The sequence below is a fragment of the Phaethon aethereus genome, assembly GCF_964289735.1.
Source record: "Phaethon aethereus genome assembly, chromosome: 14".
Classification (NCBI taxonomy): domain Eukaryota; kingdom Metazoa; phylum Chordata; class Aves; order Phaethontiformes; family Phaethontidae; genus Phaethon; species Phaethon aethereus.
Window position 1 is genome coordinate 19,952,329 of NC_138590.1, and position 21,972 is coordinate 19,974,300.

The window sequence follows — 21,972 nt, forward strand, 5'->3', positions numbered from 1 at the left end:
GTATACTTGCTTCTATGAGGCCTTCATTGGGAATGCTTGGTTTTTTTTGCTTTGGGTGTGGTTTTTTTCCCCAGGAGAAGAGACCCATCTGGCATTTTTTTTTTCCTATGAGCTTTATACAATGATTTGCTTCTAGTACTGATTGTCATTAAACTTGCAAACATGAATTTGTATGTGTTAAAATCCAAAGCTGCACCACCCGTTCAGCTCTTGCAAGAAATAAATGCACTGGATTCTACTGGATCACCTTCTCCAGCTGTTGATTGCACTGAGAAAGCTGGCGGGGCGGGGTAAGGGCCGTGTCCCTGTCGCCGGGGCTGCGCCAAGAGCCCTGCCCGCGGCGCGGAGGCCGCCTCTTACTGAGGGGAGTGAGCTGGGACCTGGAAGCGTCGCCTCGCACCCGCCTTAGGCAAGCGGAGCGCGCGGCTGGCGGGCCTCGCCGCCTGCTGGGTCCCGCTGGGGAAGGCGGCTAGTGGCGGCCCTGAGCGCGGCCCTTCCGCGAGAAACCGGTGCTGAGGCCGCGCCAGGCAGCGGCCTGCGCTCCCGGGCCCTCTGCCGGGCGCTGCCGTTCCTCCCGGCCGCCGGGGGCGCTGCGGCGGTGCGGGGCCGCGGCGCTGGCCGGGCCGTGCCGTGAGGGGCTGGGCCGCGCCCGGCCGCGCCCCGCCTCGCCATCCCCGGGCCAGCACGCCTGCGGCTGAGGTAACCGGTGAGGCGGGGCAGGCCGCAGCGGGGTGGCGGGCCGTGCCGGCGGGCGGAGGAGCAGGCCGTGCCGCACCGCAGGGACGCGGGGTGGTGGCCGGCAGCGCTGGGCGTGCGGGCTGCGGAGTGGCCGGCGCGGCCCGGGCCTCCCTCTGCCCCGCGCGGCCTCGCCCCGGCGGGCCCGGGAGCCCCGGGCGGAACGGACGGGCGGGTGGCGGCGGCTGCGGCTGCTCCCCCTCCCCGGCGCCTGAGCAGAGCCGTGTGTTGGGCGAAAAGATGGGAATGGTCGAAGCGGCGGTAACGACTGTACCGCTGCTTGCGTGGGGCAGCTTCCCCTGAAAATCCGTTTTTTGCTTTTGTTTTTTTCCTTGAATTCTTTCCACTGTTTCCCGTACATTTTTTTCGGCTTTGTTTTTCCTGCTCGTTTGGAAGGGCTGCGTCTTCTTCGCTGTTCAGCGGCAAAGGATCTCCCTGAAAGGCGTGGGGGCAGCGGCAGGGTGGGATTTTGGTTGGCTTCAGCGGGGCCCTTACCCGGGGCCCGAGTTAGCCCAGGGAGCAGCACTGGCCGCGGCTTGTGCGTGTGCACTAGTTACTGCTATTAGTGCTGAAAAAAAAACATATTCCGAAATACCGAGTGCTCAAATTAAATATTTGTTAGAGCTCATAATGGAAACGCTGAGAGGACTGTAATCCCCCTGAGCGTGTGTGTGTGCGTTTGTTTGTCGGCTACAGGCGGCTCAGAAGCACCGGTGCCGTAACCGTATGCCCCTTTACAACCATATGTCCCTTTACAACAAAAGCCGACATTTTTCATGCCTTATATAAGAAAAAGTTTATGACCTCCAGTTCTCGCAGAGGAATGATCAGGGGCTCTGCTCTGGCCCGACTAACGTGGCTGTCCTTGGCCAGTAAGCAGTACCTACGACTTTGCCACTGCGCAGCTGTGAATAAAAAGGTAATCCATTACACGCGGCTTTATTTCCCCAAATCTCAAACTGAAATGGTACAGGAGTGCGTCTGCAAGACGCATGTGTAGGACTTGAAGTTTCTTACTGATATCTTCAGTAACTTTAATCATAAAGGGGGCTTTTTGTTTGGTTGGTTTAGAACACTGCTTGAGAGATAGTACGTCCTTTTTCTTGGTTTTTGGTCTATTTTCGCTTTCAAACGTTAATGAAATGCCCCTCTGTCGCTTTTGCCGTAAGTGTATTTTGCTATTTCCCCCCCCTTACAGCTGTTTTCAACCACTAATAGTTATAGAGATTTGACTTTTCAATGTTCTGTTAAGGTGGCATTTTATTTTATAAAGCTATAAATATTTTTCAACCTGTAAAAAGATCTTAATTGTATTTTACACTTTTATATTTGTTACTTGGGTTTCTAAATCTTATTATAGTAGTATAAAATAGATACCCCAAATTAATAATTTGAATAGGATGCGTTAACTCAGTTGATCTTGTAGAGTGGTGTTAACTTCACAGAAAATTTAAATGTCTTCAGAAGACAAAGAAGCTCAGGAGGATGAGCTGCTGGCTTTGGCTAGCATTTATGATGAAGATGAGTTTAAGAGAGCCGAGTCAGCCCAAGGAGGAGAAACAAGAATTTGTCTGGAGTTGCCCCAAAACTTCAAAATTTTTGTGAGTGGTGAGTTGAGATGTCTTGTGTTATCCCAAAAGTAGTTTTTACCAAGCTAATTTTCTGGTACATGTGTAGACGGTTGCTGCTGTAGTGACCTATAGGAACACTGACCAGAGAAAGCCGTGACTGACCCCATGCCGTGCTTGTGGTATTGTTGGGGTTTGTATCCGAGTAGGTGATTTCATCCTCGTATGCATAACCTCTTGAGTGAACTTTAAAATTAGAGATGAGTAATAGTATTTCTTTGGAATAATTATACATTCTTTTTTTTTTTTTTTTTGTCTTTGAGGATATGTCTTTCCAAGTTCTTGGTTTGCGCAGGATCCGATATTTCACAGTACCGGTGTTTACTGATTTAACCATACGTGTACAACCCCATCAAATTTTACTGCACTGAGAAGTCTTGTTATTTAGAGTTGAATAAATCTTTTTAAACCCAGAAATTTATCAAATGAAAAGAGATTATCTGTCATAAACAGTTACAGTTCATTAGTTTTCATTTTCTTGTTATTTCTCAAACTGTCTCAATTCTTTCCCATTCAGGCAGTTCCACAGAAAGCCTCCAGAACAACGGGTTTGAATACACTGTTTGCTTTCTGCCTCCCCTTGTGCTGAATTTTGAACTCCCACCAGACTACCCGTCAACCTCCCCACCGGTGTTTACCCTCAGTGGAAAATGGCTCTCCCAAGCCCAGGTTTGCAAAATAGTTTTAACGTTTTAACAGAGCTTTTGTGATCACGAGTAAGTTCATAATTAACAGTGCTCTGTGGGGATGTTAATGTAGTAGATGAAAGTAAAATTAAGACATAAAGGATAACGTTGCTCTTTTAGTTGGCTTTTCTTTTGTTTCCTGCTTGTTTTCATTTGGTCACTATTCTGAGGAATGAAAGCTTGCGTTGATGAGCATTATTTTTGTATGTATTTCATCTATATATAGAACCTCCAGAATCTGAAATCTAAATATATGCACTAAGAAGGACCGTGGGAGAGGAAAACAATAATGAGTTGTCAGAACTTACTGAAATCTGGATTTGTTTTTTCACTTCTAGCTCAGTGCTCTTTGCAAACACTTAGACAACGTATGGGAAGAGAATCGAGGCTGTGTGGTCTTATTTGCCTGGATGCAGTTTCTGAAGGAAGAAACACTGAGTTATCTGAATATTTCCTCCCCGTATGAGCTAAAAATGTGCCATCAAGGGAATGGGCAGAGTAGGACACCTTTGGTTCCTCTCGACGCTGAGAAGGATTGTGGTGGTGCAGCAGGCTCTGCCGCAGCAGAAGAAGAAATCATCGATGCAAGAGCTGTGCAGGATGTGGAATCGTTGTCGAGTCTGATTAGGGAGATCTTGGACTTTGATCAGGCTCAGAGGAGGAAGTGCTTTAACAGTAAGATGTACTTGTGCAATATCTGCTTCTGTGAGAAGCTGGGCAGTGAATGTATGTACTTCACCGAGTGCAGCCATGTGTACTGCAAAGCATGCCTGAAGGACTACTTTGAAATACAGATCAGGGATGGTCAGGTCCACTGTCTCAACTGTCCAGAACCGAAGTGTTCTTCTGTTGCTACTCCTGGCCAGGTAATAGAAGTGTGCAAGCAGTGATGGTAGAGTTCTGCTAACTTACCAATAATTACAGAAGACAAGGTGTGGCTTTTCATGGTGAGCATTGTGAATATACCTGGGGAAATGTTTTTCATACTCTGAGCCACACAAAGACACCAGAGTTAGAACTGGATCAACCTGGCACATACTCTGCCCACTTTATTAGTACTGGCATTGGCCAGAGTCCTGAATTAATGTCCCATTGCATTTGACTCTGCATGCTTTTCATTTGGTAAATTATTATTAAAATAGCATCCTAGGAGTAATTTAATGAACTATTGGAGAACATAAAGTGGATTCATCCCAGCTGCAGGTACTTTTTCATTGCCTGTTTTTTGCTGAAGCTAGCAGGCTCAGCATTTCAGATGCATGTAATCTTTCTTTGATCTTTGCTTAGGTTAAAGAGTTGGTTGGAGAGCAGCTGTTTGCACGTTACGACCGCCTGCTTCTGCAGTCTAGCTTGGACCTGATGGCGGATGTAGTGTATTGCCCTCGCCCGGGCTGTCAGACACCAGTCATGCAAGAACCAGGTTGCACCATGGGCATATGTTCCTGCTGCAACTATGCTTTTTGTACTCTCTGTAAAATGACTTACCATGGGGTCTCTCCGTGTAAAGTCACTGCAGGTGAGTCCTCGTATTTCAGAAATGGATCAAGAAGCAATTAAGTCTTTCGTGAAAGAGACTGAAAGTCAGAAATTAAGCAAGGAAACTCATCACTGTGTGAGTTTTCTAAAAGATAAGACCAATCATTTGGAGTAGGTTTGTTGCTAGTAATTAAAATGTGTTCCTTTGATGACACTCTCTTCAGGAGGTCCCTAAATTCTGAGAGGCCATAGCAGGGCAAGAATAATTTTTATGTGCCTTGTTTTACCCTTTCCTGTGAATCCACTACTTTCTGTTGTCAGAGTTGATACTGGAATTGAGGTGGATGCTTCTCGATCTGGTTGGCCTCAAAATCCTGTGACAAAGTTTCTTTAAATGTGTGTTCAGAAAAAATACTTCCATTTCTCAGTTTATTTTACATTGTAGATTTGTTCTAATTCCATTGACTGGTCTCTTTTACAATGAAACAGTGTAGAACTGCTGAATTTTGAGGTAGAGGCGTTTTAATATTCTCATCTTTTTCTTATGTATTCTAATGTTTTACTTGCTGGTGGGTTTTTTTTGCTTTGTTTTATTCCCCAGAGAAATTAATGGATTTGCGAAATGAATATTTAGAAGCCGATGAGGCAACTAAAAGATTCTTGGAACAACGCTATGGCAAACGAGTGATTCAGAAAGCCCTTGAGGAGATGGAGAGTAAAGAATGGCTAGAAAAGAACTCAAAGTCTTGTCCTTGCTGTGGTACTCATATAGAGGTAAGCATGGAGGGGAAAAGATGAAGAATCATAGTAACTCTTAAGAGAAACTAACATAAATTAAGTCACTTCTTTATTTAGGCTGGAACAGAGATTTATTTGTAGCCTCCAAGTTCACCAGGGAAGGTGAATTTCTAGGAAATGGTAAGAGAATTTTCCATTTCTCTGTTATATAGAAAAGGAGGTGATGTTTCTGGAGCTTGGGGACTTGAGTAAATACAGCAACTGGTATTGTTCACACTCCAGTACTAAGATCCAGGCTGAATATGCATCAGCATGAATCCCTTTGTTTTCCACGTGTTTCAGGCTGATGCACTTTCAAACTACAGCCAATAAATAAAACTAGCTTCAGAAAAATACTAGTTTTCATTATTGTTAGTATTATAACCAATTTACAATTCTGGGATTCTAGTGCCTAGTTCTCTTGAACAGTGAAAAACTATCAGTGTTATGGTAGAGTCAGGGTCAAATGTATTCCTTAGTTGCTGTGTTTTTGAGGATTGTTACCATACAGAGACAGGCCTGAAGACTAACACGGTAAGATTTTGTTATCACTATTTCTTCTTTTCTTCCCTTCAGAAACTAGATGGCTGTAACAAAATGACGTGTACCGGCTGCATGCAGTATTTCTGCTGGCTTTGTATGGGTTCCCTGTCAAGGGTGAACCCATACAGGCACTTCAATGATCCATCTTCCCCATGCTTTAATAGGTATGTATTTACAGGAATTTCTTCTAGTGCTGTACCACTCACTTTTCTACTTTCTTTTACAGTCTCTCCCAGATTATTCTTTCCTTGGAATTTTGTAGCTATACAGTTTAAGACAAAGTTTCTTCTCTCAAATATTTACACTTAAAAGAACCTGACACTAATAATAAAAAAAATCAGGAGTGATTCAGGATATGGTTTTGCTTTTTAAGAACTTTTGTTTTAAAATTCTGGAGAAGTCTTCTGGGCCTATTCCTCATGCTTTACTTGCTGCCTCTGACTGAGGGACAGCCTGTAATGAAATGTTTCCTTGCAGGCACTCAGGTATATGATAGTGCAACACAAGCTTTTGGGTAAAAAAAGCTGCTTCTAAAAAGCTGCAAACTTGGCTTACATCATCACGATTAGGGATATATCAAGAGACAAAGGATGTTGCTGCTATCTGGACAAACAAAAGGGCAGGCAGGTCAGAGAGGTGCAACAATGGCAGCCTCTAAGCTTGTGTGTATTCCATTACGTTATATGCCCAGCACTGTGATATATAGTTATATCACTTCTATATATGACTTCTGGTTACAGAAGTCATAATACCAATAGTTTTCTCAGTCCTTCTGTTCTGCTGTAATAGATGTGGCTGACAAGATTTATTTTTTTCTTGTTCTTAGCCCTTTTTTTTCAGCATTCCCTCTTTGCCCAACAGCAACTTTTTCACTATTTTCCTTTCTACTTTTCTTCTGATGTTCTTTTTTCGTTTATTTAGCTTAACCTCCACCTATCTTGACTAAGCTCATCTGTTTTATAAAAGACATTTTCTTCCCTTTTGTTCTCCTGCCCTGGCTTATACATTATAGTTGTTTGCCCAGCTCTGAACTATCCGATTAGATGGTAAGCTCTTCAGAGCAGGCAGGCTTGGCTGCTGATTATATACTGCCTGAAGACCAGCTAGGGATGGCAGCATGCTAGGTAACATTTAATACGGTTTGGATTACTAATATTTTCAGGGATTTCTTCAGACATTGTGTTTGTAAGGTGCATACAACCTTCTGGTATTACGTGCTGTAGAAGTGCGGAGTAGCTTATTTTAATTGACTTCGATGATTGCAGTATGTGTTTTAGGATACTGACAAAAATTGTGAAACTTGCTGCTTTGGTATTTTGGTCACATTTAGACTGATATTTTTTGTACATATTTTATTTTTTTTACATCCTGATGTAAATTATTGGCTGTCTTGCAGATTGTTTCAAGCCATGCATATTGATGGCGAGTTCTGGGAAGCTGAAGCTGAAGACTAGTAGCTTTCTCTAGCAACAAAAGCTGAACAAACCAGAGAGATGCTTTCCATTTTTGTGTCGTTTGTTTGCTTTTCACTTCCTTTATGTGATAGAAGAATGATAACTGCCTTGCACTGCAGGATACTCACAATTCAGAGGCTGTTGCCAAAACCAAAGGAGACCGTTTTACCCATCCTGGGGTCAGGATCACCATGGGAAGCCCTAATAATCATACCGATTGTTAAAGACAAATACAAAGAGTCAGAAGTTGGAAAATTACTGGGAAAATGTATACTAAGAGGTGCCCCTTTTTCAAAAGCTAGCAAGCAAAACTGAAGCCCCAAATCACAGAAATATTTGGGCACTTCCTTTAGGGAGACTGACCTTTTGAGGATCTTGGCTCATCATCCATTGTGGGTTTTAGGGGAGTTTTATTACAGCTATAGTGCTCTTTCTGGAGCGGTTTAGTGATGCTGCTTGGACAGGGAAAGTTTTCTGATACAATACAGAAAATTTCTTCTGTATTCAGCAACTGAGCTTGTTTCTTCTATAGCATTTCCTGACCCATTTCTCTGAAAAGAGCCCATTGCTCTGTCACTGATACTTTCTAATGATGTTGATCATCCCTGACCCCCTCCTGACATGGGTGTAATGCCCGGGTTGTTGCATTACTGAATGCTTTGGCAGAAAATGACCAACAACTGTTTCCAGAAATTTGATTCAGTCTGAAGACTCATCTCAGTGTTGCTGTTATATTCACTCACATTACACCTCCTTATCTTGACAGTGATGAGTGCTATGGCAGTGAACTGAGTCTGTGGCCAGTAAGAGGGTGAAAAATCTCAGTCAGATACTGAAACACATTTTTATGGATACATAGTTGAGATTAACTTGAATTCTTCAAGATACTGAAAATTACCTTGTCTTCTCGGATGGTGAAGTAATTTATTTTTTACTAACTCTTCATATCAAATTTGATTAGTTGATAGTTTTGTTTCTGGACTAGATCCCTTATCTCCATTGTTCTTGCACTTCAAATTATTTCAACCCCCAAATTGTTTCCCCTAAAAGTTCAGTAAGTAGTTTTGTGAGCATGAAAGTAATTACTGCAGGGAACCACTAATTTTTTAGAAGTTTTTCAACTTGCAGAAGGGTCTGAAAATTTATTTTGAAACTAAGCTGCATGTGCTGTGTTCAAAACAAATAGCAGGGTCTGGATGAATAGCTCAGAAGCTGGAATACTCTTCAGAAACTCAAGGTGAACACCTCTCACTCAGTTTTGACTGATAGTAAATAAATTTATACTCAGATATCTGGCCAAAATGAGTGCTGATTTAGTTCCGTTTGCAGAGGATGGAAGTCTGTACTATTAGAACTGGCAGTGATTAAAAAGATTAAGAGATGGTAAGAGCGGATCTCTTCTCTTGGTTTAGGCTGTAGGACAGTGTGTAGGGAAAGTTTACATTGTGTATGGTTTAAATTGTATTTCATTTCCTGCACCTTTCACATGCACTAAATTCACTTTAAGACAGTAAACGTAGTTGTCTCCCTGTTTGACGTCACAGTGGCATGTATATGGCAGCACAGGTCAGTGTGTGGGACAGAGCTCCGTTCTGCGTCTGGGTGTGGATCACCTCTAGTGCTTGTGTGCCACAGGGCCAAGGTGCTCGCTCGCATGGGCGGCTGTAGAATGATGTGGACCAGACCTGGGCTCACCCAAAGATCTCAAGTGAAGCTGACACAGGATGTGTTCTGCTGGTAAAAGTGTGAAGGTTTATGTATGTGACACGCCCTCACACCCAAAGAGCCCTGGTTTTCCCTGGGAGATGCAAGCCCCTAGCTGACACGGTGACTACCACGATGCTACTCTGGGAACACTGCATTGGATGGAGCAAGCTTTTAGCTGCAATCCCCCTCAGTAGTTTCCACTGTGGCCACAATTTTTAACTCTACAGGCTGAATCCAAAAGCTGCCAGCTTTTGGAGGGGGCTTTCCTCCCACTAAGCTGCGTATGTGGGCAGATGGGGAGTGTTTGTGACAAGGAGAAGCATGTGCTTAAACCCAGTCTTCCTGCCTGGCTGGAGGAGATGGTGTTGGATCTCTTAAACTGATGGGAGGCTGGGCAGGTCCCTTCTGCCAGGACAGACGTGGGCTGAGGGCAGGGCCTGGATGCCAGAGGGTACATTGGGATGAAAAGCCTTGGCTGGGGATGTGTGCCAGAGCTACCAGAGCATAAGTGCTATGAAGTATTTGAAGATACTGCAATGAACTACCTCTGCTTTCAAGAACGTGTGGAGAGAGGAGGAACAGTGATGTAGTCACCACCATGCCTATGAATCCTGGGCACCCGGGGACCCCTGGGCTGGAGCTCTCATGCAGTGAGGCAGAGGAGGATGGACCCTCTGAGGAGGGGACAAGCAGATGACTGCACTCATAGGACAAGCGGCTGGTGTTGCAAAGGTAGAAGAGCTAAACCCAGAACCTGTCTTCACAGACAGAGGGGAAGACAGGCAACACTGGTAACGTGGCACAGAGTTTCTTCCTCCATTCTGCCCCCCCCCTGCAAACCTCACTTTCTCCATTTCTGTGCATGCACAGAAGGACCATTTGATTACTTGCAGACACTTTGTAGTACTAGGTAGGCAGCGGTGACCTCCTCCTTTCTCCTTTAAAGATCTTCACTTTTTTATATGAAATGGCTGCTGCCTGGCAGGACAGAACCATAGCAGGTGCCCAGCAGAGACCTGCCAGCAAACACCGGACAAGGCAGGCGGCTCTTGAAGTAGGGAGCAGCAGTAGCTACTTCTACCCAACTGCTTTCAATACAGCTTTCGTTCTAGGTGATGGAGAAATCTCATCCAAATTAACAGGTCTTTCTCATGCCTTGAAGGTTGTGTTTCGCTGTTCAAAGATGGTATTACGAGTCCCATTCAGCCACATAAACTGCTCCACGTTTCACTAGCACAGCGAGACTGAGCGGCAGATACAATGTGACCATTTAGAAAAAAAATTAAGACATTTACTGTAGAAAGCTACATTATAGGTCAATGGTTTACAAAATTTCTGCATGAAGAAAATAAACGCTCCCCAGTTTCTCTCGACCCTCACGTGATAGCATTTGATAGGAAACCCAGGAATCGAGTTTCAGAATTGGTGGGGCCTTGCCAGCACAGGCTGTCGTCCACCTGCGTGGGGCTTCTGTAATGAAACATAGACTGAAGCCAGTCAATGCTTATTTGTGGAAGCAGGAAGAGAGAGAGAGAACTTACGCTTCAGGCTCTGCGTCGACACAAATAACAGAGTGCTGAGCAGCACAGTGAGAAGTCATTTATGCTTCACCTGAACAAATCTACCCTCCTGTAGTACATCATAAAGCACCAGGGCATAGAAAATTAGACTCTGAAACTGAACATGTAAGGCTTCTTGTGTGACAGCAAATAATCATATAGATGCATAAACTAACTGTTAACTGCACTAATGGTACTCCATTATAATAATGCACTGATGAATGCTGTCTGTAGTCTCCCTTTTGCCTAGATGGTCTGATGCCCAACATCTGTCTCAAAGCAGGGTTCAGCCAGGGTGTTATCCAGTCAGGTCTTGAAAATGTCTTGAGGACAAAGGCCGCGCCTCTCAGGGGAACCTGCCCCACTGCTTGATTGTCCTCAGGGGTAGGTTTTTTCCTTATATCCAGTCTGAGCATCTTGTCTCAACTCGCACCGCATTGTCTCTTCTTGTCTTCTCCCTGCGCGCTGCCCCGGAGAGCCTGGCTTCATCTTCTTGGTGACCTCCTCATAACTATGAAGCACGTTGCTATTAGGTCATGCTGAAGCTTTTCCTTCTCCAGGCTGAACAAGCTCAGTTCCCATTTTAAATTACTATCAAGTAAGAGTGTTTTGTGGAGGGGGAATGACACACAAGGTACTTGTCCTAATTGCAAGGAATACATCCCAAAGTGACTACCCATTTGGTTTCTGCAACATTGTACTTTCATGTATCTTCACATTTAAGTTTTGGGGCCTTCAGTCCCCATGATCACAGTTGCTTCGTAGATTAAACTCCTTCCCCATGGACTTTACCATCAGAGAGTAAGTTAGTGGGAAAGTTTGTGGAATGCCTGGATCCCATCCTCATTTGGTTAATTAAGGCAGGTGTTTGGCATCTGTCTTTTTAATGGAGAGATGAAAGCACATAATCATTTTGCTAATTTAAGAACAAATACGAGATGAGTTGCTGCAGCAATTCCCTTTTCACAGCTGGTTTTCAACAGAAAAGCTGGTTCAGCACTACTCTGAACAGCAAGATTAATCGCTATATGGCTTCTTAGTCCGGTTTCTTTCTGCTCCTGTCTCCTTCATGCTGTATAAGGGTTCCACAAGCTTGTTGTGGACCAGCATTAAACCTGATGTAGCAAGTAAAAAGATGAGTTAAGTAGACATAATAAAGCAAAATTCTCATTCAGGGATGCTAATGAAATTGGGGCTTACTAGAGTCCTTGTTCCTTTGCTCCCATGCCCACACAGTTAAGCATTCCCCTTGCACTTTTATTATCACTGTACATCTCAGCTGTACATTTAAGGAATGTACTCCTTTGGGAGTTAAACAGAAACATCTAATGCAAAGCATGGCTTGTGCCACTTAAGAACGAAGTACAACAGCTGCTTGGTCTGGTCAAACACTCACCTTTAAAGTATTTCACAGTCTTAACTTTGAGTTCCAGCGTGGCATCCTCATCGCACACGAACACAGTGTTGGGGTGTTGCTGGAACGCTGATACTGTCCACATGTGGTTGACACCTTCTTCAATGGCTTTGTACAAAGCAAAGGCTTTATGGGCTCCTGTGATAAGAATCATCACCTGGACTCCGAGACACAGAGGATGGTGGTCAGGGTCTAGACGATGTGTTCAGAGAGAGCACACCCACACCCTGTTGAACTAAGAGTGCTGCCCCAGTCCCTGACAGGGGGATAGCTCTGTCATCCTCTGCAGAGGCACTTCACTGTATCACAATTCTGTTGGCTCTGGCTGCATTTTATTTGTCAATTAAATCATAGCCTGGTGGGTCATTTTACTGATTTGGATCCTTTGAGATCCCATTAGACACCCATATGCTGAGACTTCAAGGTATAGACTCAATTAAAAGCTATTCCATATGGTTTTCATGATCTGCTGGTGTAACATCAAGTCAAACAGTGATTCTTGCAGTTATTTCCCCAGATGAGATTCTTAACCAAAGACATCCTCACAAACCTTTCTAGCTCACTGTGGCTAACAACTGTCCTGCAGGGTTACACAAATATAAGTGTTAGTAGAGCAAAAATCGGAGACAGAGCAAGAGCCTTTCCATAGTGCTGCAGGATGCAAGAGAACAAGAGGATCAGATAGTCAGCTGCCTGTGGCAGGAAAAGCATAAGCTGGCCTATACCAGCAGGGTGCATTGCTGCTCCGAGACTGGAAAATCTTTAGCTGCTCCAGGAAGCCCTGCTCAAGAGCTACTGTATGAAGTCACTGCTTTTCTCCTCACCTCTCTGGCATCCATGACAGTGCCTACTCCGACCGTCAAAGCCATTGTGGGGACTTTGGAGAGGTCACCGTCAAAGAACCTGGCATTAGCCAATATAGTGTCCATAGCCAAGGTCTTCACTCGCGTCCTGGATACTAAACTTGATCCAGGCTCGTTGAAGGCAACGTGACCGTCTGGGCCAATACCTGTGACAGAGAGTTTGACAAGTAGATCAGTGGCTGTAATGGGTATTGTAGGAAGCAGAGCCAACAGCACTCCTGTTAGGAAAGCATTCAATACTTCCAGGAATAGATACAGATCTGAGAAAAACACTTGCAATTTTTCTGCTCAAGCTTAAATTTGATCCTGGTAGGGATGATAGCAAAAGCCCCCTCTGAAGTCAACAAAGACTCTTCCCTTTGTAGGAACAACAACAATTGTGTTGGGACAAATGAATGGCAGAATCTTAAGGCAAACTGATGGGAAAAGCTTGCATTGAGCTCCTGCTGGCTCAGAGGCCTCTGACCACTCCTAGCAGTTTCCTGCATGCACTGGCAAGTGTAATATACTTTGTATTTGGTACATTTCTAGCACTGCCTGTTTCTTCTGCTAATAGTTTCCTGAGCAATTCACTTACTGGATTGAAATACTTAAAATTGGGGGAGTGGTACCTTAGATGACAAGGCTGCCAGCACACATAAGCACCCACGGCGACGGTGTATGGGGTGGCTTTCCCTGCAAACCCACTGAACTGCATTTTAAATGAACTCTCCTGATAATAAATGAGGTAACACTGGCAGGAGGTACTGCCTTTCCTCCACCAGCTCAGAGACCGCTAGTCCTTTGGGTTTTCACCTCCAACGAAGAGTTCAATTCCTCCAGCTGATTTGATTTTATCCTCAAATGCGTCACACTCTGCCTGCAGATCGGGTGCATTTCCATCTAAAATGTGAACGTTTTCTGCCAAGATGTCAATATGCTTAAAGAAGTTATTCCACATGAAGGAATGGTAACTTTCCGGGTGATCCCTTGGGAGACCTGGTAACAGAGCATGCACGAGACTAAGACCAACTGAAAGAATATCATCCATAACATAAACCGCCCACAGGCCCTTGCAGTGGCTTTGGTAACAGCGCACTGCTTTCTCTGTCTGTCATTTATGACTCTCTCCACTTTCATGAGTTGTTTTTACTCCCCTAAAGAGAAAAATTAAAATCAATCACAATAGTTCCTGTAAGACGTGCTCATATTAACATGCAACGGATGTTCCAGAAAAGCAGGCATGCTCTGTGCCTCATCTGTTACTACCTTTTCAACCTTCCTCCCAGCTTGTATTAGCAAAGACAATTAAAAAACTGTGCAGAAGCCTAGGAAATAACTTACTGCATACATTTTTCCCCCTTGAATGCTACAAACCCACGCTGCACCGCCTATTCCCTAGTGCTGCTTGATTAGGATTGTTCACAGGAAACTTATTGACCAGAGTAAAATTAGCTTTAGCAAATATTTAGCCCGTATGTTTTTCACCTTTGGAGCTTTAGGTTTGCCCACTAATCTCTCTGTACTCTTTCTTCTCAAGAGGCTATTTCATCACAGCTTCATAAACGAAACAAGTCCTCTGTTATCTTGACAGGAGCGCGCATCAGTTACAGAAGGGCACTCGGGCAGGTAACCCTTCATTCAGTCCTCCTGAGGGACCTGGCGCCAAAGTGACCTTTAATCCCAGAGCGAAGGTGGTAGTTCATATTGCACTGCAGCTCAGCTTGCAATGAGAAGACGGACCCTTAGCTGGTCAGTGCCCGAGGTGAGGTAAAATACAGCACTGCCTAGTGCGTATAATACCAGGCGAGCCCTGATGCTCTTTGATATTTCTTACGCAGGTGTTCAAATGGTCCCTGCTAACTCCCTTGGCTAATGCAAACAACATCTGTCCTACCTCGAATCTGGTGTGGTGGGATTTTCTGTGCGGCCCGTGCACGAACGCGCCGTCCAGCCACGGCACCGAGCGTTGGGGCACATCGGCCCCTCCAGTAACCAGCCGCTCACACTATACAGACGGGCAGATACACAATATACAGCCAGACGGGGAATGACAGCCAGACGCTTCTCGTGTGCCGGCACTCACCCACGTACTCGTCCATGTTGAAGGTTTTCACGTACTTGAAGGAGAGGTCCCCGTTCCGGCAGTACTCCACCAGCTTCCTGTAGCAGCCCAGCGGCGTGCTGCCTGCGGGGAAGCCGCCGCCTCAGCCCCGGGGAAGGGCCCCCGGCCCCGCTCCCGGCCCCGGCACCCACCTGTGGGCAGCCCCAGCGTGAAGAAGCGCCCGGGGCCGGGCCCGAAGTGGACGATGCGGTTGCGGATGTACTTGGCGGCCCACTCGCTGGCCTGCGCGTACGTCTCCAGGATCACGAGCTTCATGGCGGGGCCGGGCACCGCCTGGCAGGCCGGGAGCCGAGCTGACGAGCGCCGCTACGCCGCCATCTTACCGCCGCCGCCTCGGCTCCGCCCGCTGTGGGGACCGGCGGCGTCGCCCGGGCCGCCCTTCGCGCCCGCCCCCCGGTGGGCGGTGAGCGCCGGGCCCGGCCCCTCACGGCGGCCGCTCGCCCTCAGGAGCCCCGTGGGCGGCTCCGAGCGCGGCCCGAGCCCTCGCAACCCGCGGGCCGGGAGGAGCGGGCCCCGCCGTGCCCGGCCCCCGCGGCCGCGGAGCCGGGGGAGGCCGCAGGGTCAGCATTTAGGGTCAGAAATCAGAGAAGCGGTTTAAAACCCCCCAGCCATGAAGCGGCCGGGCTGCTAGCCACCTGTTCGAATGGAGCGAAGCTGTGAACACTGGAAATGTGCTTTATGCCTGGACAATGCTTTTGGGAACCACCGTTTTCCCCAGATGCGTTAAAAAGGCGATTTGATCTTCAAATGCCCTTATTCCTTCCTGCTCCTCCTGGGGTGTCCCCGTCACTGCAGGGGTCTGGGTGTCTCGCAGCCGCCCGGGATCCCTAAAGCGAAGTCATGAGCCGTGTCCCGGGTAGGGACGAGCAGCGCTCGCAGTTGAAGTGTTCTGTAGGGACCCACTTCAGGGCACGTCAGGGTCGCTCTGGGGCTGCGGCGAACAGACCGTGACCTGCGGATGTTTGTGCTGCTCCTGACAGCAGTGGCACCCCAGAGGGACCTTTCTGCTCTTGCTCCAGCTGCCTTCGAGCTGTGATGGAAACGTGCCTGACCTCTCCTTGCAAAGTCTTGGTTCGTCGTTGAGATGCAAAGCTGCTACTTCAAAGCTAGACAGCTTTTCACTTTCATTAGAAGAAAGAATAATATACAAATTGCTTTGCCAGGATCCAGCCCGTGCAGTTCCTTCTTATTTTAATAATTTAAACTGCCTGGCTAGACTAAATGCTCCTGATACTGTCTCATGGTGGATGCTGCGAAGTCCTTGGTTTGGTTTGCATTTGAATGGGGAATGATGGGTGTGACGGGCTGTAGCCAGTCAGCTGCGGTTGGACACAGGAGGAGTTTTAGGCCACAAAGAATAAATAAATCGAAAGCACCATGTGTTTCCATCAGCAGTGGTTAGGCAGCAGGCAGGAAAGTATTTTGGTGGCTGTAGTGCTGGGTGAAGAGCTGTCAGGAGCGGTGCAGGGCAGCCTGGGCTTTGGCTCTGTGTGAAACAGCTTTTCCACTTTTCCCATCGGGGACCCATTGGTTTGATAGACCCATTGGTCCCGTGGGCACTGGCAGGACTTACAGCATCTGTGGGTTCACAGGCACAGGACAGAGATGCTGACGGAATGGGGGGCTGTGCCTCCACTGGGGTGGAGGGGCAGCGGGGACCTGGCTGAGGTCTGAGCGTCCCCGTCCTGGCTCCGCTTCGGTCCATTCACCAGGTACTGCCGGCAGGAAGGGAATCTGGTGAGCAGACCTCCTGACCTGCACGCCAAGGTGGGAGTCGCAGTGAGGAAAACAGCACCATTACTGCAGCACACCTGCAGCTTCTGGTGTGCAAAACCAAAATTGCTGCAGGACTTGGAAGGGAGAGTGCACCAGCACCTCAATTCTGCAGATAACCCACATTGGATTGCTCAGCATTACCACAGAAACACGGCAAGGGCTCGGAGATTTCTGAAAAGCAAATACTAGAGGCACAGGCTGCGTAGGCATTGATTGCAAGAGACACCATGGACTTCCTACAGCAGCGAGCTGTAGGGCAACAACCATGTCCCTCCCCAGGGTGACTTGCGTGCTGTCGGGTTTGTCTGCCGTCAGAGCGGCCTGTGGACAGCCATCACGCCATCCCCTGCCCCCCGCCTTGCCACCTTTACTGCGCTTTGCCCCCTCTGAGGTATGGAGAGCTGCTGCATTTGAGGATCAGCCTTACAGCATCCTACCACGCTGCTCACACAGCCCCAGTGTCAGGGCTGGATTTGGTTTAAATTCAAATGCTGCGGGTCTCTGTTGATTGCAAAGGGTCTGGCCCTCGCTTTAATCTCCTGTGCAAGTGGCTTTGGCAGATACAGTGCACAAAGACAGAGGAGGCAGCCGGCAGCTCCCAGTAAAATCAAAACATGTTTTGATGAGAGGAAAAACTACAATGGTACAAGAGAGCCAGGCACGTGCATCTGCTGCCACAGCTGCCCTGTTCTGCCCGCATCCCGTGTATCTGCATGCTTTATGCAGTCTTACGTTACTTAGGAATTGCTCCAGGGCTGGGTTGTATGTGTGACTAGCTTGCAGGGTATTTTTAGGTATGATAATTTATGCATGTTATTGTTTCGCATTTACAGCTAGCTGTTCAAATGTTGAAGAACTTCCTGGTATCTGAACAGGCTGATTTTCCTTCCTTGCAAAGGCAGCAGATGGAAGAAAACAAACACTTCTCCTCTGCAGAAGAAGTTGAAGTTTAACCAAGGGGTTCTAACAAGCACAGCATTTTGTGTTTCTCTGTGTTGAAGTGATTAGAGTCAACAGTGCTCAGAGACCAGGGCTTTCGCTACTGGGAACTGCTTGGGAGCACTGGGATTTTTTTCCAAAAAAAAAGCAAAAGTTAAAAAATTATATACATGAAGGACCCTCTCTCCAGTTCCTGTAATCAAAGTGTCTTTTTAATATCCACCATCTGTCACCTCTTCCGGCTCCCGCACATCACCCCTATTTATAAAAAAAGGAGAAACAAGATTCCACACTGGGTAGACCTGGAGGGGAGCTGCTGTTTTCTGCAAGCGCCGCTCACTGCTTATGTCCCCCAGTAACACCCAAATCCCAGTTAGGAGTTCGCTGGGGTCACAGCGAGCTGACGTGCTAGGGCAAGGCACGAGCAGACAGCTCTGGAGAGCATGCAGACCGGTCCTTTCCTGTTTTTGCAGATGAGGCTCCCATGGGAAAGCTGGCAGAGCTTCACTCCTCACCAGGTTAAAAACTGCTGGTCTATGCAGGAAGGGATTTAATCGGGATAGCAAGATTAAATTAACCAGTGGTTAAGTGTGATTTCTCCAGTAGGCTGAAGAAATAATGGAGCAACAAAGATCACTGGTGAAATCAACGAGTTAGGGCTCCAAAAATCAGGCTCGGACAGAGCTGGCTATGCTAGATGAAGGCAATTTGGAGCTCAGCTGTCAGCACAAACTTGTCTTTGTCACTCGATAGTCTGAACCTCAGTTCTGCTGTTGAATTTCAGAAGTCCCACTGGGAAAGTCTTCCATCTCCATACCGCTGCTGTCTTCATTCCCCTTCCTTACAATACTTGTGGCTTATTGGGGTGTAATTTTGCACACCAGTAAACAAGGCACTGCTTACAAGTAGCTCTGTCAGGCTGTAAGAGCGTGTGCGGTTGTGCTCGCTGTGTAGGTACACACAGCAGACCCGACGTGGCCAAGCAGCTTTTGTTGTTACAACAAACAGTCATGGAAAATTGCAGCTGCGTGTGTGTGCGAAGCTGCGTACAGAGATCCACGCCTGTATCTGCTGTGCTGGGGAACCTGCCATCTGCTGCGGTTGGACGAGGTGCAGTGCAGCCTGCTTGGCCAGGGGCTGTCATGGGGCTTCGGGCCCCCACGTGCGTCTAGAGGCCGAGTCAGAGCACGTTCGACCGGGCGGCGTAAATGCGGACACATCCAGAGGTGAGAAGCCAAGCTGCCTGTGAAACGGCTGGGGTTCGTGCTTGCACAGACTGTGGTCATCGCTGGTTCCGTTTCTCTGAAGAGGCAGCAAAACCAGAAAGACCCAGTGAGGCCCTGACCTACTCTAGACACATCAGTAACATGGTTTTAAACCCACTCAAGAATAATACTGTACTCTGTCAATACAGGTTTGAATGACAAAAAGCTAAAAGATGATTCAAATACAGAATGGTCCCGAGTAAAAAATACTAAGAAACTGAAGAGCATCAAGGTATGTAGGGGTGTCTCAAAGTATGTCATAAGACTAATTTCTTACCAGTAAATTGCTAGAAATAATTGACGGCTATATCAAAGTTAACTACCTATGAGAGACCCATCTCCTGCTTCTTGTCCTTTCTTCACATTTTCACAGTTGCAGAAATCTTTCATAATGTTTTGGGGAGGAGCATCTGTTAGGCAGCATTTATTAATCCTTACCAAATCTCTTTAGCCTAATTACACAACTATAATTGAGGATGCTATGTGGTGCGTTTCATTCCACAGTGTGAAAACAAGACATGGCATATATGTCTATCCAAACGCTATGATTCCACTTCTTGCATATTAAGCATGTATGCCTCTGGGGGCACAGGAATACTGCTCACTTTATTTTTTATAGTTAATGGCAAAAAAGTTTTTTTCAATAAGTCTGTAAATGTACAGACAACCAGTGAATACTACAAATAGCTACTGGGACTGACGGCACCAAGCAGGCAGCAGCAGCTCAGCTCCCAGACAGGCTCACCACACTCAACCGAGGTTTTGCGGGCAGCACGGTGAAGTTTCTGTTGATACCAGCGGTCTCTGGATCAGTCTTACGATAAAGTTTCCATCTTCCTCGAACCCAGCATTGCAAATGGGTGCATAATCCAGCCTTCTAGTGAACAACACTTCACCATCACTTCTACTTTTTCTTAACCTGCCAGTTGCAGCCTGCTTGCATATGATTAAACTATTAAACTGGTAAGCTTCAGAGGTATAATTTGACCCATTAGCTCACGTGAACATTTTGTCTTTGCTTTTTTCTTAACTGGGTCATTTATCACTACAAGATTAGGAGAAAGATCTAGTTTATGTGTCCTGCTTATTTCTTATTAGTCTAGCTTGAAAATGCTCTGCCTTTGAGGTTAATTATTTAGTTTTTAGAGTTCAGTATTTATTATGATGTGTCAACTAAAAGTGTTGCTTTCATTGCTCAGTCATACACAATAATTAAAGGAACACTTGTACAGCGCTAGGATTTCAGAAGACTCACTGTACTGCAATTCTGTAATACTTTCAATTACTTTCAACTACACACATCCCATGTGGAAGTCACTAAAAAGCAACAATTTCAAGCTTCCAAATATCTCATGGGAGAAAAAAATCAAAAAACACCAAGGCATGAAGTGATTTGCCTAAAACCACATGGGAAATGAAAGCAGAACCAGTCATGCACTGTAACCACAGCATCACCTTTCTACAGAGCTTTCCCACTTAAGAAAATAAAATACGTACACAGAAAGCAGCTGGAAGAAATTGCCATTACCCCTCCTGAATTAGTCTTGCTCAGCCTAGATGGCCTAATTAGGCAGCGATTTGCCTCCAGCTGGCCCCAAAATGGCTGCAGCACACACAGTTTCACCATTTCCTCAGGATACATTCCACCATCTTTTCTGAGGACATGTACAGGTTGCTTCTTATTTTAGTCTCTACGATGTCCAAGTCAATTGGTGTACAGCTAATTATCACTGTGGCTACAGCCTTACTTAGGGATATAATCCCACCTCAACGGCAAGTAAATCTGTGCATGTCATCCGGATAGCTTCTCACTGCAGGGAGATTCTTAGGGCAAATTGTGAATCTTGGGGAGAGATGAAACCAGACAGTCTGTTGGTGCCTTCAGCTCTCATTCCAGCTCCTTCAAAGGTATCAGTGTTGCAAGAAACCTGCATTCTCCTTGTGTCCCCAGCATTTCTCAGGAGTCACTCTTTGAGGTTATTCCTGGCTAAAATCCTTTACGATTCCTGCTGCTCCTTCAAGCTGAGAACTGTGATGTTCATTCATCTCACTAAGACATTGGTGAACTATCTACTCCTGCAAAGGCAAAATACAGGGGAAAAAAAAAATCCAACCTGATTATGGTACTGAATAATGAGCATTAAAGCATGTATTTATGCCTGAGTATGCAGTTCGAAACCATGTCCTCAGGTTTAAACGCTTGCAGCTCTCTGAATTTGCAGTTTGTAATCCCAGTGGGGCTGATTCAGCCTTTCTCATCCTAAAGCTGATATAGTTAAGTCTCATCAACCTTAGGGATTGATGTAGGTAGTTTTGTCCAAGCCTGACTATAGCTGAACTGTGCACGTAGAAAATCAAGGTTACACAAGCTGGAAAGTCTCTTAACCAATGTAACATTCAATGCAAAACCTCTCTGAATAAACAAACTTCAATCTCTGCACAGTTTCCTACGCGTGCTTCTTTTGGAATGAGATTTTGAATCTGCCATGCCATCTGCTTTCTGTGGATATTAAAGGTCTGACGGCGCTTTTGGAGGAGTTGGCCAAAATTTCGTGTTTGCTTCAGCTGCAGTGCAGCACGTCGCAGGCCTCTTCTCTGCCCGCGCTGCTGGGGACGGCGGTGCGGGCACGAGTTGGCACAACGATGTGGGGTTGGCAATGGGGATAGGTGATGGCTGTATAGAACCACAGGATTGTTTGGGTGGGAAGGGACCTTTCAAGGCCATCTAGTCCAACACCCTGCCATGAGCAGGGACATCTGCAACTTGATCAGGGTGCTCAGAGCCCCGTCCAGCCTGGCCTGGGATGTCTCCAGGGATGGGGCATCCACCACCTCTCTGGGCATCCTGGGCCAGTGCCTCACCACCCTCAGTGTGAAAAATTTCTTCCTTAGATCTATTCTGAATCTGCCCCCTTTTAGTTTAAAACCATTACCCCTCGTGCTATCGCAAATAGGACCAAGGCTAGGTTCACGTGCCTCAGGACGGTGCCGGTTTCTGACGCGGCAGGTCCTCGCTGAGGCGGCGTTGGTTTTCATCAATTTTCTG

General features: G+C 46.4%; 2 protein-coding genes across 2 annotated transcripts; one reads left to right on the plus strand and one right to left on the minus strand.

Annotated features, from left to right (window-relative positions):
* Positions 1-2,189: 2,189 nt before the first annotated feature.
* Positions 2,190-7,299, plus strand: RNF14 (ring finger protein 14; the record flags this gene model as incomplete). The annotated part of the gene is made up of 7 exons (XM_082005969.1): positions 2,190-2,343; positions 2,881-3,032; positions 3,388-3,915; positions 4,337-4,565; positions 5,127-5,299; positions 5,879-6,009; positions 7,242-7,299. The coding sequence occupies 7 exons, from the start codon at positions 2,190-2,192 to the stop codon at positions 7,297-7,299; spliced, it is 1,425 nt and encodes a 474-aa protein (XP_081862095.1).
* A 4,283-nt stretch (positions 7,300-11,582) lies between these two features.
* Positions 11,583-15,201, minus strand: GNPDA1 (glucosamine-6-phosphate deaminase 1; the record flags this gene model as incomplete). Its single annotated transcript, XM_082006045.1, has 6 exons — positions 11,583-11,680; positions 11,962-12,136; positions 12,804-12,988; positions 13,638-13,820; positions 14,908-15,005; positions 15,074-15,201. The coding sequence occupies 6 exons, from the start codon at positions 15,199-15,201 to the stop codon at positions 11,583-11,585; spliced, it is 867 nt and encodes a 288-aa protein (XP_081862171.1).
* Positions 15,202-21,972: the final 6,771 nt, after the last annotated feature.